The following is a 15860-nucleotide window of genomic DNA, read 5'->3' as shown; positions in this document are numbered from 1 at the left end:
TGGTTCAGTTCTTGAATTTCATTGAAATAAAGCTCATTTTTACAAAACCAAAATGTGAAGCCAACAGACTGGTTCATATGGGCTAAAACAATTATAGTAGATTAGAGTTTATTTTTCTGTACTAAAGCTACAAATGTTTTAGTGCATGTAAAACAGTTTTTATATACATTCGTTTCTTCCTTAATGGAATATGATTCACCATCAACTTCATTGTCACCTTGTTTTGAATGTGCATGAGAAGTGAAAAATGTTCATCAAAAAGTGTGATTAAGTAAAGTCAACATAAAACAACCATAATGTCAGATTTCTGAGTGAAACTGGTTAACATTAACCAATTGCTTGTGTGGCCTAGATGACATCAGATGAAAAGGAAAGTCATTTCAGAACTAGAGGAACTTGATGAAAGATTATATATATATATATATGGAATAAATTGCACTGTTGAATTTAGATGGCATGTTGACTTTCATAATATAATCTCTCTGGCTCTAAGGGTTTTAATGACATTTAGAACACATCTTCTTTTGTTCATTCACTGACCTTGAGGTTACAAAACAAGTGACAAAATGTCTCACTTAACACTCCATAGCTCTCCTTGGAGAGACAATATTTGCAGACTCTTGTCTTTGAGGATTTCAACTCCCGACTTGAGTTTCCCACTCAACCTTGGGTCGCCATGGTTACGCCTCCCAGTCATCCTCATCGTCTGCGGCCGGTTGCTGCGGCGCAGGAAGGGGCGGGATCACATCTGACATCCTGGCGAACGCTCCGCCGGAGCTGGCAGGTGCTTCAGATGAGTCTCCAGCCCCTGGAACCTTGCCAGAGATACCTGTCAAATATTCACAAGGGGAAAACAAGCATCAGGCTGCATGAAAACACAGACATTGAGGCACTAAAATGAAGGTTTCAAACGCACCTTTCCTGCGTAAGGCCAATTTATTGAAGAGGTCCGACATCAGGTCTCCACCGCTGACCGCTGCACCAACTGGAAAAAAAGATGATTGCTAGTTTAAGTTACAGGAAAAAATTTAAGAAGGAAAGAACTTAAGACTTGGTGACTGTAAAGACATTCATGTTACAAAATATTTATTTCAAATAAATTATGTTCTTTTAAATTATGTAAACTTTCTATTCAAAGAATCCTGAAAAAAAAAAAAAAAAAATCCTAAAAATACTTTCTACAAAATATGAAGCAGCACAACTATTTTCAACACTGATAATAATAAATGTTTCTTGGGCAACAAATCAGCATATTAGAATGATTTATGAAGGATCATGTGACACTGAATACTGGAGTAATTATGCTGGAAATTTAGCTGACATTACAGGACTAAATTACATTTAAAATATTCAAATGTATTTAAAATTGTTATAATATTTCACAATATTACTGTTTTTATGTAATTTTGTTCAAATAAATGCAGCCTTGGTGAGCATAAAAAACCTTTTCAAATGAAAAATCTGACCACCCACAAACTTTTGAACAGTAGTGTATATCGCGCATAAGTCATACGGATCACTTTTATTGTGCTTTTTTGACCTTTTCAGAGACTCATTAACTTTCATTGAAACAAAAATAGAGTGAGTGTTCCTCAAAAGAAAGAAAAGCAGTTTCCAAAAAATGCCTGTTATTTTCTGCATTAAACAGTCCATATTTCAGGAGAATAACAAGTAGTAAAGAATATTAAATTATGTTCTCTCAAATCTTAACCGTGGCATTTATTCTCAACCAAGTCCTAAATCATTAGTAATTACCTCTCAGAGATGACTAATTCAAAATACCATACAGTTTATCCAATGACACTATATCAATGAAGAACTTGTCTTAAAAATCTGAGACTTTGTGAGTCAAGAGCCAGTCGATTTCAGAGAAAATGTCAAGCAGATTTAAAAAGGCTTAATAGGGCAGATTTAATGAAAGTAAATGTCTCTTTTGACCTTTCCAAATACCACATCAGTGATACTGAAACAATGAATTCCTCGTTTAAAAAAAAAGAATACTCTTGTACACTTATTATATTGATCTTGCTAATTAATTGCAAGTACATTTTTACATATATTCTGGGTGGTTGCCAGGATGTACCTATGCGATTACTAGGTGGTTTCTTACTGACCCATGTCTCGGCTTGGGTACCATAGGATTTTTTATGCTCGCCTTAGCAAACACTACTAACAAGTTCTTATTCAAATTACAGTTTAGCTAATGTTAACACCCTCTAATTGACTATGTTTGACAGTATGCTCGGCCTACTTTTAGCACAGAGTGTAAACACTGGTGGCGTCTGACCTTGCTCTTGTTCCTTCTGTTTCTTCTTCTCCATCTTGCGGCCCTTCACATTTCGGAGGTTTGCTTTGCCGATACCGCCGGCGTTTCGGATCGACTCCAGCAGGCTTGCTCGTCCGTCCGACGGCTTTACCACCTCAGTAGGGGCGCCTTTCATCACACCTTGTAAACATAAACACAAAAGAATGTGTTTGACATACACTACCATTAAAATGACATACACTACCATAAAAAAATTTCCATCAAAATATTAAGCAGCACAACTGCTTTCAACATTGATGATAATAAGAAATGTTTCTTGAGCAGAAAATCAGCATATTAGAATGATTTCTGAAGGATCATGTGACCAGGATCATGAGTAATGATGCTGAAAATTCAGCCTTGTATCACAGGAATAAATTACATTTTAAAATATAATAACATAGAAAACAATTGTTTGAAACTGTAATAATATTTCACAATATTACTGTTTTTACTGTAATTTTGATCAAATAAATGCAGTCTTGGTGAGCATAAGAAACATCGTTCAAAAAGATTTAAAAAACAAACAAACATTCAATGGTAGTTATATGGACAAAAAAATATTGTTTTTGTTGTTTGTGGGCAGAAGGCAGAAATATTAAAGTCATGTTTTTTAATAGGTTTAGGTTTTGAACACTTAAAGTGATAGTTCACCCAAAAATTAAAATGTTGTCATTACCACACAGTTGACGGCACCCATTGACTTCCATAGTAGGAAAAAAAATACTAGTCAGCTCTCTGGTTACCAACATTCTTTAAAATATCTTATTTTGTGTTCAACAGAAGAAAGAAACTCATTCAGGTTTTTGGAACAACATGTAAATTAATACATTTTGATAAAACTATCCCTTCAACCATCTTTGCAGTCTAAAAAAAGTTGAAAGAAAGTAGACCAATAGCAATTCAATATTGCCATGACATCATCACAGTCGGTTTGCCTCAAGCAATAACAATAAAATGATGAAAAATACAATGAAAATGAATCTTACTTGTGGGAGTGGCTTGGCTTGATGTGACAGTGTATTCTGGTGTGATAGGTGGAGGCGGGGGTGGAGGGGGCGGGGCTGGAGAAGTTCCAGGGGGCGGGGCCAATACCTGGGCTGGCTCTGGTGGAGGAGGGGGTGGAGGCGGCGGAGGGGGCGGAGCCTCAAGTCTAAAATGAGAGTCTTAAAAAAACAAAACAAGTATTCAAAAAAATGTTTAGACTATGAAGGAAAACATAGGGGTCTTACTATAAAAATATAAACAATAATATAAAAAATAAATATAATTTATTTACATTTTTTTTCTTATAATATGACCTCTTTAAGTTTAAAATCTGTCAAAAAAGAATGTTAATAATGATCCCACCGGATCCACTAGATTCATCATGCTCTGTGCCAAACGAGGGAAGTTCAGGGATGCTGTTGCTGGCAGGAACGGATGGTGCGAACCCTGGGCCGAGGTCAGCGCTGTACATGAGGTCATCGGCGATGCCGGGCAGGTCAGGCAGGTAAGACGGCACATCGATCTCCGGCACTTGCCCCAGGTCTGGCACATAGAAATAATTCTCTGCGGTCTGAGAAGAAAGCGTGAAAGAGACATCAGCTAAGCTTGCATCCTGTTGTCAGTTTATTGCCTTATTATAGGTGTGACTGAACAACCTGTCTTTCTAGCTGCTCTCTCTTGGTGATCGACAGCGGTGCATCAAACGGTTTATCTTCCTTTTCCGTCTCTAACGTGGTGTGTGTTTTAGTTACAGCGCCCGCCAGAGGGTCGAGAAACACATATTTCTTATAGCTGAGAATACACAAACACACATAGCGATGATTATATGAGCGTTAATAAGGTTGCATCGCCTGTGCAGCATTCAGTCAATATGTGTAGGTGTGTGTGTACTCACAGGTTCTCCGTTGTGTTGAACAGCAATAAGGAGCTGACTGAGTTGACATTTCTCGGCAGACTTCCCAAACCCTCCTCGGTCTCATCCTCAGAGTGCTTCTTAGTGTTTACGCACACTGGCAAATACATCAACTTCTCCTATGAAACACATTTGTTGGTCATTTCATGAATCATTGTAACATAAATTTGTGTTGAGAGTTTTACACTGTGATTTGACGTTACAAACCTAGCGCTCAAGGTTGTGAAACTACAAGGAATTTAATGCTGAAACAAATATCTTTAATTTTTCATTTAACAACTGTTACGTGCTTGTGTGGTTGATTATTGCCTACACAAGTGAACTGTCCATTGGTATTTTTAACTCGATGTATACATTTTTTATTAAAAAACAATTGGAAAATGTTTTTTTCAAAATGCAAAATTATTTTTAATTGAATATTTTATTGATTTATTTAATTAAATTTTAAAACATGCATTGAATAAAGTTTTAAATATTTCCATTTATGTTTTAATTTAAAAAGTAATTGAATAATTTATGATTTTAACTACATTTTAAAACAAATTAAAATAAGCTTAAAGGTCCTTGCACACCGAGTCTGAAATTCTCATCTGAAATTTTACTTGTAAGTGTCATAAAAATCATGGCAACAGAGTTGATATAGTATTATAATATCAATTCTGTTACCATGATTTTTGGAAATAAAAAAAATAAATCACTTTTTAAATGTACAAATGAATCTACATATTTAAAACATATTCAATCCATATTTTAAAATGTAGTTAAATAAAACAATCAAATGAAAAAAATGAAAGAGTTCACTTCCCCTCTTTATGTCAGATTTTTGTTGTTGTTGAAAACTCCATTAAATTATACAAGGGAAATAATTATGAACTGCAGACTTTAATATGTAAACGTAAGTCTTTACAATAATGCATTACAATCTAAAAGTATATATAAAAATAAAGACAAAATGCTAGCTTATGTCCATTAATTTCCACATATTTAAAAAATATATGTATATATATATATATATATATATATATATATATATATATATATATATATATATGATCCATATACTCTGCAAAGTGAGCATGACAGGAAGTCATTGTCATGTTTGTCAAATTTGTTTCACCTGTAAGGACTTGTCATCCAGTGGGCGGAGTTTGCTCTGAACTTTAAAGCGAGGCCGCTTTTGGGATGCGGGATCAACTGCACCCGTAAAGATGGAAGAATAATCCTGCAGTTTTTCTGGAGCGGGGTATTTGGCACTGGAGAACACCTACACAAACACATCAAACATATAACCCATTTAAAACGCCCCTATTATGCTTTTTCAAATATTACCTTTCATGCAGTGTGTAATAAGGCTCTTTGTGAATGTAAAGTTTTAAAGATCAAAGTGCACAACAGATAAAGTTGTTAAATTTGTATTATAATAATGTAGTAAGGAGAATGTGGGGGTAAATGTGCTTAATTGTCATAAAAATAATATCCTCTAAATAAATAAGCTCTATTTTCTTAATATAAACAATGTTTTTGTTGGTTTTGCAAAATAGGTTTTGTAATTTTCACTGTTTTAACCATTAGTCAGGGTTCTGTCACTTGGGTCTGTTTATTCTTGGTTTGGTGACAGAGCTCTGACACCCCTATTGTCTTGTCATTGTGAGCATGTTGTCATGTTTGTTTCTATCTGCCACGTGCTCTCCTGTTCATTGTCTTAACCAGCCACACTTGTTACCTGATTATAGGTTCAGTTGCCCCACCTCCTTGTTCGCTCCCCTATTTATTCTCCCTGTGTGCTCTGTCTTTGTTGTCGTTGTCGGACGGTAATTGTTTCTCAAGTGGACGTCTGTAAAAAGAAAACTTGCATGGCTCCTCAGTGATAAAACTGGCCATTTATTGATGGTGGAGGAGCGAGTTTTGTAATCCTGCGAACTGCGAATCGCATGATTGTCTGCTGTAAATAAAATGTCTTATGCTTGGAATAATACAAATAAATTTGTATTTAATTTAATAATAGGGTTCTATTTGTTCTATTTATTATTTAAATCTCATTTTTATTAATAGAAAGCTAGAAGCACGTACAGTATATTCAAAATGGTTTTTATATCCTTGCATTTTATCTCATTTTAAAAATATGGAAATTAGCAGAAACAAGATAATGCAGCCTCTTATTTGCATGAGGTAAAAAAAAAAAAAAAAGCTGCTAGGTTTGTATTTTTAATGTTGTGTATAATAGCCTACATATTTAACAATTTTATCATATATTGCTGCCACAATATCGGCCCCTTTCAAATGTTTACGTGCTTTGTTAGATTTAGCTGTATTTGGCCGAGCGGTTGTTTGGGTGGCTCGCCAATGTAGTAGATTTCTCTAATACATAAAATAAGTACGTTTAACCAGAATTCGTGTGGGGAGAGGAATTTATTGAAGGTTTGTAGTGTAGCAGCTCTTCAGCAGCGATGTTAGCATGCCGTCCTTCAATAATCTTAACCCAAAGTTCTGTCTGTGTGACAGAACTTTAAACATGAAGACAAAAGGGCTATATTCAATTGAAAACTGTTAGGACCTCCCACAGGAGATTGATCCACACTGCAATTTACTCTGAGCAATGTTGTTTCTTTCAATGTCTGTATGGGCCATTTGGTTCACCCCTTCACAGACACAGATAGAGTTGACTGAATCTGAGGCACAGTCACAATGTAAATGCATCTGACTAAAGATGACTGAAAATACATGTAATCTTTCAGTGCTTTTTTCTCTTTCTCTTTTTTGTTCGCTGAGGTGGAGCTGTGGTGAAATATTGTTCTTGTAAATACTTTACAGCATTTCAGTAATAAAACTGTACATCGTACGTACGGTGCTCGGCAGTGTAAAAAGGAATTAAACAGTGAATTTTGAAGTGATCTCTTCTTGTAAACTCAAGATGTGGATTCGGATGGCAAAACAGTAGGTAATTTGGCCGGGGATTTTTACCCGGGTGGTGGGAGAAAAACACTGACATTCTGGATTCGGATGGCAATAAAATCACAGACTAACCCCTGTAAATGTTGAAAATACCTTACGACCCCATGAGAAACAATTACCGTCCAAATAGGGCTATGTGTGCTATCCTGTTGCAAGCCTTGTTGTGTCCTGCACCCAGCCTTGTGCTCAAGCCCCACTCTACTGGATGCCTTGGTGTTTTTTTCGAAATAAAGAGCACTGAAGTGCATCTCTGCATTTGGGTCCTAACTTCCTACACCAACGCTGACACCATTAGCCTACATGTATGCATATTCACATGCTGCTCCAGACACTTCTTGCAGAATACGTTTATTTTTCTACACTGTGTCCTGTGTCCTCAGACACTGTGTCTGAATCATCTGCATCACCTTTGTGGCTTTCTTGCTTCCTTTGATCTTCTGGACTCTAGCCTGAGCCAATTTGATCCGGTCTGTGACGGTCTGAAGGTGTGCACGGTTCTTCTCCACGCTCTGAGAGACCCTGTCAAAGCCAAACCAAGTCAAAAAAATGTCTGCAGAATACAGGTGTTGACATATTTAGATCAGAACTTCACCAAAGTGTAACCTGAAATTCAATTCTGAACTAATATGTTGTTGATTGAAACTGTTTTGCAATGAATCCACTTTAAACCAGTGTGTTTGACTGATATTTAACTATTTGTACATTCAACACTGATAATTTCAATTTCAAAAATTCAATTTTCAGTCTTACTATGGTCTTGTCAAATAATTAAATATATTCTGTTTATCAAGTATTTCTGAGTGAAATCTATGTAAATACTGCATTAAGAATAAATTTAGCTTTAATTTGCTATAAGCGGTAAGGTACAAGTGCATTGTTAATTAATAAAACAGTATATATGTTATATACAAATATAAACACTACCGTTTAAAAGTTTGAAGAAATTAACACTTATTTATCAAGCATGCTTCAAATAAAGACTTTTATAATGTTGTTTTATAATGTTATAGTTTTATAATGTAAAGTATTTCTATATAAAATAAATGCTGTTCTTTTGAACTTTCTAGTATTCAAAGGAAAAAATATATATAATTGTTTCCACAAAAATATTATGTTTTAATTTTAAATAGTAATATTTAAATTTTACTATTTTAACTGTATTTTTGAACAGAATAATGCAGCCTCAGTGAACATAAAAAAGTATTCTTTAAAAAAAGTAATAATAGTAATTATATATATATACACACACACACACAGTATATATTAGTGCTGTCAAAACAATTTATCGCGATTAATCACATTTAAAAAAAAAAGCTTTTGTTTATATTTATGTGTATATAATTATTATATTTATATATACATATATATATATATATGTGTGTGTGTGTGTCTGTGTGTGTATATACACACACATATACAGTGCCCTCCACAATTATTGAACCCCCTGGTAAATATGATCAAAATTGGCTGTAAAAAATAAATCTGCATCGATTATCCTTGTGATCTTTCATTCAAAAAATGTGCAAAATTCTAACCTTTCATTGAAGTAAAAGAATTGAAAGTGGGGGGAAATCACATTATGAAATAAATGTTTTTCTCCAAAACATGTTGGCCACAATTATTGAAACCCCTAGAATTTTTTACGAGTAAAATATCTCTGAAGTATATTCCCATTAATATTTACCTTTTTTAGTACACCAGGGTGACTAGGAACATGAAACTGTCCAGCTATGACTTCGTGTTTCACAGGAGTTTAAATATGAGGAAACACAAAGGCCAAATCCCCTTAATCATCCATCACAATGAGTAAAACCACAGAATACAGTTCTGATGCGTAGCAAAAGATTGTTGAGCATCACAAACTAGAAAGTGGCTGTAAGACAATAGCTAAAGAATTGAAAATCCCCATTTTGACCATCAGGGCAATAATTAAGAAGTTATAACCAACTAAAGATGTTATGAATCTGCCAGGAAAAGGACGTGTGTCTATACTGTCTTAATGCACGGCGAGTATGAAAGTTTGAGTGGCCAAAGACTCTCCAAGGATCACAGATGGAGAATTGCAGAGATTAGTTGAGTCTTAGGGTCAGAAAGCCTAAAAAAAAAATTATCAAACAACCCCTACATCCCCACATGTTGTTTGGGAGGGTTTAAAAAAAAACCTCCTCGCTCATCCAAAAACAAATTCCAGCAAATGTAATTGTCAGACACGACTGGATCTTCAAACCGCACAGGGTTCTGTGGTCAGATGAGACTAAAACAGAGCTTTTTGGCAGCAAACACACTAGATGGGTTTGGTGAACACAAGGATAAAAAGTACCCCATGTGTACAATTTAATATACCATTGGATCTTTAATGTTGTGGGCATATTTTTCTGCTGGAGGTCCTGGACTTCTTGTTCAGATACATGGCATTGTGGATTCTATCAAATATCAACAGATAAAAAATCAAAACCTGACGCCTTCTGCTAGAAATCTTATAATATGCCGTGGTTGGATCTTCCATCAGGACAACGATCCAAAACAAACATCAAAATCAAAACAAAAATTTGTTGTGGAGCACAAAATTAAGCTTCTGCCATGACCGTCCCAGTTCCCTGACCTGATGAGTGGGCTGAACTGAAGAGGAGAAGCACCAACATGGATCTGGGAATCTGAAGGATCTGGAGAGATTCTGTATGGAGGAATGGTCTCTGATCTCTTGTCAGTTATTCTCCAAACTCATCAGGCATTATAGAAGAAGACTCAGAGCTGTTATCTTGGCAAAAGGAGATTGCAAAAAGTATTTAATAAAAGGGTTTCAATAATTGTGGCCAATGTGTTTTGGAGAAAAACATTTATTTCATAATGTGATTTCCCCCCACTTTCAATTCTTTTACTTCAATGAAAGGTTAGAATTTTGCACATTTTTTGAATGAAAGATCACAAGGATAATCGATGCAGATTTATTTTTTACAGCCAATTTTGATCATATTTACCAGGGGGTTCAATAATTGTGGAGGGCACTGTACATACATACTGCATATGGGTGTGTATACATACACACACACACACACATTTATATATATATATATATATAAATATAATAATATATACACACATATATTATTTAAACAAAAACTTTTATGTTAGATGCAATTAATCGATTTACTGGCCACTATGGCCTTTATATATCAGCATTAGTCACTGAAAAATCTTAGTTCACAGTCTATCTTAAATTTCACCTAAAATTCTGCAACAACCAGGATGAATGCGAAACTCTGCAGCAAACTTCTCCAAACAACGGTCTGAATGACAAGCCAAGCAAATGGTCACGGTGTACTGCAGCATGCTATTGCTTTGCAGACAAAACAGCACCTATACTCTGACCTTCTGGCTCTATGACAATGCCATCTGTCTTGGCCTTTTTATTACACCTACTATAACTCACTGACCACAACTCTTTCGTTCGTCTACACTTCTTCTGTGGACAAACATCACAAATGGGAAAAAGATCCCTTGATTGCATAAGGTAGCTACAGTACGCCAGCCTGAAAACAAACAAAATGCAGCGGGAATATGAGCATAATTGTGCAATGTGTACAGTCCTATCATCACTACTAAGTGCGCTCTTCTGTAGCCTATGGCACTACATGCTGTCTGAAAAGACCCTCCATTAGAAAAGGAGGGAAAATGACAGAAGAATGACTAAAAGAGAGGGGGGAAGGAGAGGCTTAATAGAGCTGACCTAGAAACGCACTGCTTCACCACACACACACACACACACAAATATGTTCCCTGGACCCCTACGTGCCATGTTGTCATGGTAACGCTGTGGATGGTTTTCCAGCATGTTCAGCTGGAATTAGCATATTTGAGCACTCACTCCCTCACAACTGCATCTAATGCAAAACACACACCTTTCATTGTATTTCTCTTTTGTTATTTTCGCACAGTCTAAACACACTCTCTCCTTCAATAGCCAGGCGCAACAATAAGGATGGCCCGGGGCCAGTGTGAGGGAGTTTTGGGCCTGTTGACGGCACTTACTTTATAGGACCAATGCTGTGTTTTCACTAAATCTTATGTTTGTTGATCATGAAGATGTGTTTTTATGCCTTGCACTCATAATCATTTGCTCTGATTTATGCACTGAAATGTTGTTCCTTCTAGAGTTATCTAGCTGGTCAACATACAAGATTTTGATGAACCCGTTCCAACAAAACTGTATGAAGTGATAGATTTCATGAAGTTAAATTGGTCGCACTACCATTCAAAAGTTTGGGATCTATACGATTTAAAAAAAAAAAGCTTTTAAAGGAAGTCTCTTATGCTCACCAAGGCTGCATGCATTTGATATATTCAAAAAATACAGTACAAACAGTCATAATGTGAAATATTCAAATAATTGTAATACTATTTCACAATACTGTGATGCAAAGCGGAATTTACAGCATCACTACTTAAAGGAGACATATCATGCTTTTAAATCGTTCCTTTTTACATATAAATCATACATTTGTAGTCTATATAAAGCGGAACTGCAATGCTTGGGTCTGAATTCCTCATTATTATAGCTCCACAGGCCCCTTTTCTACCCCTTTTCTGATGTGCGTCTGAGAGCAACTCGTTTTGGTGCGGTCTCTTTAAATACAATTGAGACACTTCATACCCCGCCCCCTCTCCAGGTGACACTCGGTTCAACTCCACCCCGTTCGGCCATTTTTGTAGTTTGATAGCAGAGATACGATTATCTAGCGGCACAGAAACTTTTTATTCACACGTTATTAACAAAATGTCAACAACGGAAGACTTGTCCAGCCAGCCTTAGATGTTCGAGCCAGAGTCGGAGCCGGAGCGAGATGAAAATGAAGACGACGAACCTGCAGAACGTCTTCATATGGATGTATCGCAATGGTGTGTTACTGTATTTACACATGAAACTTTGGTCTTCCGACCTTTTACCACCGTGTCGATTTATTTTAATTAATATGTGCGAGGGAGAGAGAGCAAGACAGCGTCTAGTTTGGAGACGGTGAAGTCTTGTTTACACTTTCGCCTGGCTCCGAAGAGAGAGAGAGTGCGTGCGCGCGACCGGGTCTCTCTCTCTCTGCTCGTTCTTTCAGTTAAACATGCGCCCTGTCACAAGTGCAGCAGTTCATCTACATTAGACGGTGTAATGAAGCGTGTGGGTTACTACATCCAACAACCAAACATTTTAACTTACCCTCTCGTAACTTCTGCATCTTTTAGCTTGGACTACAAAATTGCAGCGAGAAATAAAAATGGCGGATTGCTCGAAGTGTTGGGCTGGAAGTCAATGTCCTTATGTGGCAGTTCCGCTGCAAATACTGTGACGTAATAGTTCACAAAACGTCATAGATAACAGAAAAATCGGAACAGGTTGAAAAATAAGGCCAAAACAGAATATAAAGATATCAACGAAGCACCTGGAGAGAATAATTTAAACTTTTCTGTACTTCTAAACACAATATACAACAAAATGCATTTAAGGGCTAAAAAAGTGGATTTAGCATGATATGTCCCCTTTAAGTCTTCAGTGTCACATGATCCTTCAGAAATCATTCTAATATGCTGATTTGCTGCTCAAGAAACATTTATTATCAATGTTGAAAACAGTTGTGCTGCTTCATATTTTTGTGGAAACCACGATGCATTTTTTTCTCATGATTCTTTGAAAAGAAGACACTTTATGTCTTTACTGTCACTTTTGATCAGTTTAATGCATCAGTGATTAATAAAAATATTAAAAACAGTAGTGTATATAATGCCCAGCTATTAAAATTTAACTAAGAAATTATTTATAGTATTTTTTTGTAAAGAACTTAAAATATAATTTTAAGACAAATCTATTTTTTGTCATATAAAATTCGTTGCAAAAAAAAATGTATTTTTAGCAACATGTTTTATATGTGGCAAAAATATTTTGGTAACACTTTAGTTTAGGGTCCAATTCTCACTATTAACTAGTTGCTTATTAGCAAGTATATTACTAATATATTGTCTGTTTATTAGTACTTATAAAGCACATATTAATACCTTATTCTGCATGACCTTAATCCTAGCCAATACCTAAACTTAAATACCCTACTAACTATTAATAAGTAGTAATTAGGAGTTTATTTTTGGCAAAAGTTGTAGTTAATAGTTAGTTAATAGTGATAATTGGACCCTAAACTAAAGTGTGACCATTTTTTTTTCATAAAATCTATGTTTATTTTTTGTAGCTGTGCCAGTGAAAATGTTATTAACTTGTGCGCAAAACTGGAATATCATATAAAACATATGCGAAAAATGCAGTGTTTCCATCCCATGTGTTCAAGAGAACAAAATTGTCCCTTCCTAGGAAATTTGCACAAAATATCTGTAATAAAAATATAAGTTTCCACGGTGGCTCTTTTTTCGTACATCATAAAGTCCATTCCCCTAAAACCTAAAAGATCCAAAAAATGTCATAAAGGCATCGTAAATCAAGCAGTCTAATCCAAATCCAAGTCTTCTAAAGAGACATGATGGCTTATATGATGAACAGATTTACAAACGTGCATACTGAAGTAAACACAGACATTCAATGAAAGTTTATGGAGTTTTAGTGACATTACTACATTAAACTACTCTATATATAACGTTGAATATAATGTATAATAATGCCATGGGGAATATTTGTGGGTCCTAATATTATTTTAGTGATAATAATAAAAAAAAAAAAAGTTTTGCTTTAAAATATTGTGATCGTAAAGTATCGTGATTTGTATCGAACCATGACATGAGTGTATCGCTGCACCCCTAATTGATGCGCATTTTGAGGTTTCCATCTAGTGGGGTTTTTTATGGAAACCCCAAAATGTGCATAAAAATAGAAGGATGAAAACATAGCTAATGTTGAAAAACTATGAAAAAACGTATTGTTGAGACCTGAATAGGCGACCCAAAAATATTGCCTTCAATGTTTGCGTGTACCCTTGATCTTTTAAATCTCTGAGTGATCTGCAGAAAAAAACACTATGTACTAAGACTGAATGTGAATAAATGTGTGTTTACCTAGTAAAGATGTCTGTTGATATAGTTTCCAGGTACTGTAATGCATCAGTGATCTGATGGACAGCCTCTTCCCTCCTCAGGTCTGGCTGGATGAGGGGTACAGAGTACACCTGTCCCTCCAGGTAACGTTTCTGCGTCATCCTACACATATACACACCAATGAATCATTTAATCTGTGTTAAATATGTCGCTGAACCACACTTTAAGCATGTGTGTGTATATATATTTTTATATATATATATATATTTATATACACACACATACACACACACACAAAATGTAAGTATAGTGTTATATTTTGCCATGGCAGTAGCTAAATTGATATGTTGTGTTACAGGTATACACTGCATACTAAAGGCTACTGAAGTTGGCACCCCACAATACTATTTTTGTTGCAATGGACAATGGATGGAAATGCAAATTTAATATCCTCTGGGATTTGTGTTTTTCGCCCCCTTTCATCACAGTTACATGGGTCACGTATCTAGATCCAATCTAGAAGACTCTAATCTAGTACAGCGAAATTGAAACACTGATCCAGCCTTAACAGAAACAAACCCAGAGGCTTAAACAAATGAAAGTCACATGATGACTCGGACAGAGGTTTAGCTGCTAGATAAAGTCGAACAAACAGTGTTATGCTGTATGTCGCAATGCAAAACCATTAATAATAAGAGTGTACAATAACAATTAACAGTTATCTATTTTAAAAAAATCAGCTGAATTGTACAACAATGACTCTCATTAGATCTACACAACGCAGTCTTCCTGCTGCTATCTCCGGTGGAAAAAACACAGCGGCAAGAAACTCAAAGGGATGCCTATGTCTATGAAATATTGCTATGAAAATAAATGCAAGTACGAGGGAACACTGTACCTGACCATTTATATATCAAAAGCACAAACGTTCACAAGATTGAAGGCGCTCGGAGTCTGTCAGGATCAAAACTTCCGCACTCTCAGATCACGTGACGCCTGACGTCGGCGCGTGCAACGGGGGGAAAACCATAGGGGAAAACGCATAATAAAATAATAAAAACAAAGCAAATTTTAAAGTTTAAAATCTGTATACATATCAGTATGTTGGGATTAAATGAAATGTTTATTAAAAGGCTATTAAAATGTTGACAATGACTAATGCATATGTTTTAATCTTATACTGTTAATTTATTATTAGTTATTGTATTATTATTGCTATTATTATAACAATTATTATTCATTCCTCGCTTTCTCACGAGGCATTCCTCTTGTATTTTTCTGTAGGCTACCTTTTGTGTTGGTCATAAGAATATTAAAATAATTCTGAAAGAATGTAAACATCTACCAATAAACACTTGACTTTGTGTTGGATTCCATGTAGGCCTAACTTAGGCTAAATGCGTAAATTAGCTAGTAGTAAATTAGTAATTAATTAGCTAGTAGTGTAGGCTATATGACTAACGATGTTCACATTACCTTTTATATTTGTATCTATTTTTATTATTATTTGCATTGACGCTTTAGTAGCCTATTATTTAGTGAGCAACAATCATGTCAATGCACTCTGTTGGAGAAAAAGAACATTCATTTGGTAACTAAGCAACATAAATCTAAATTTGTAACAATAAAATAAGACTCTAGGCATAGGTATTTTAAATATACATTTTCATGAGTATCCTACAT

General features: G+C 35.4%; 1 protein-coding gene across 1 annotated transcript; it reads right to left on the bottom strand.

Moving 5' to 3' along the window:
- Positions 1–95: 95 nt before the first annotated feature.
- On the bottom strand, positions 96–15181 carry wash1 (WAS protein family homolog 1). The gene is made up of 11 exons (XM_079874064.1): positions 15076–15181; positions 14199–14339; positions 7565–7676; positions 5323–5469; positions 4188–4324; positions 3949–4084; positions 3656–3863; positions 3295–3471; positions 2288–2446; positions 917–985; positions 96–829 (listed from the first exon to the last, which is right to left on the bottom strand). Exons 1-11 carry the CDS (start codon positions 15081–15083, stop codon positions 681–683), a joined length of 1443 nt encoding a protein of 480 aa, XP_079730190.1. The 5' UTR covers positions 15084–15181; the 3' UTR covers positions 96–680.
- Between the last annotated feature and the right edge of the window lie 679 nt (positions 15182–15860).

This window comes from Squalius cephalus, assembly GCF_949319135.1.
Source record: "Squalius cephalus genome assembly, chromosome: 6".
Lineage (NCBI taxonomy): Eukaryota > Metazoa > Chordata > Actinopteri > Cypriniformes > Leuciscidae > Squalius > Squalius cephalus.
The sequence above is the reverse complement of the archived record's forward strand: the minus strand, read 5'-3'. Positions and strand labels throughout refer to the sequence as shown.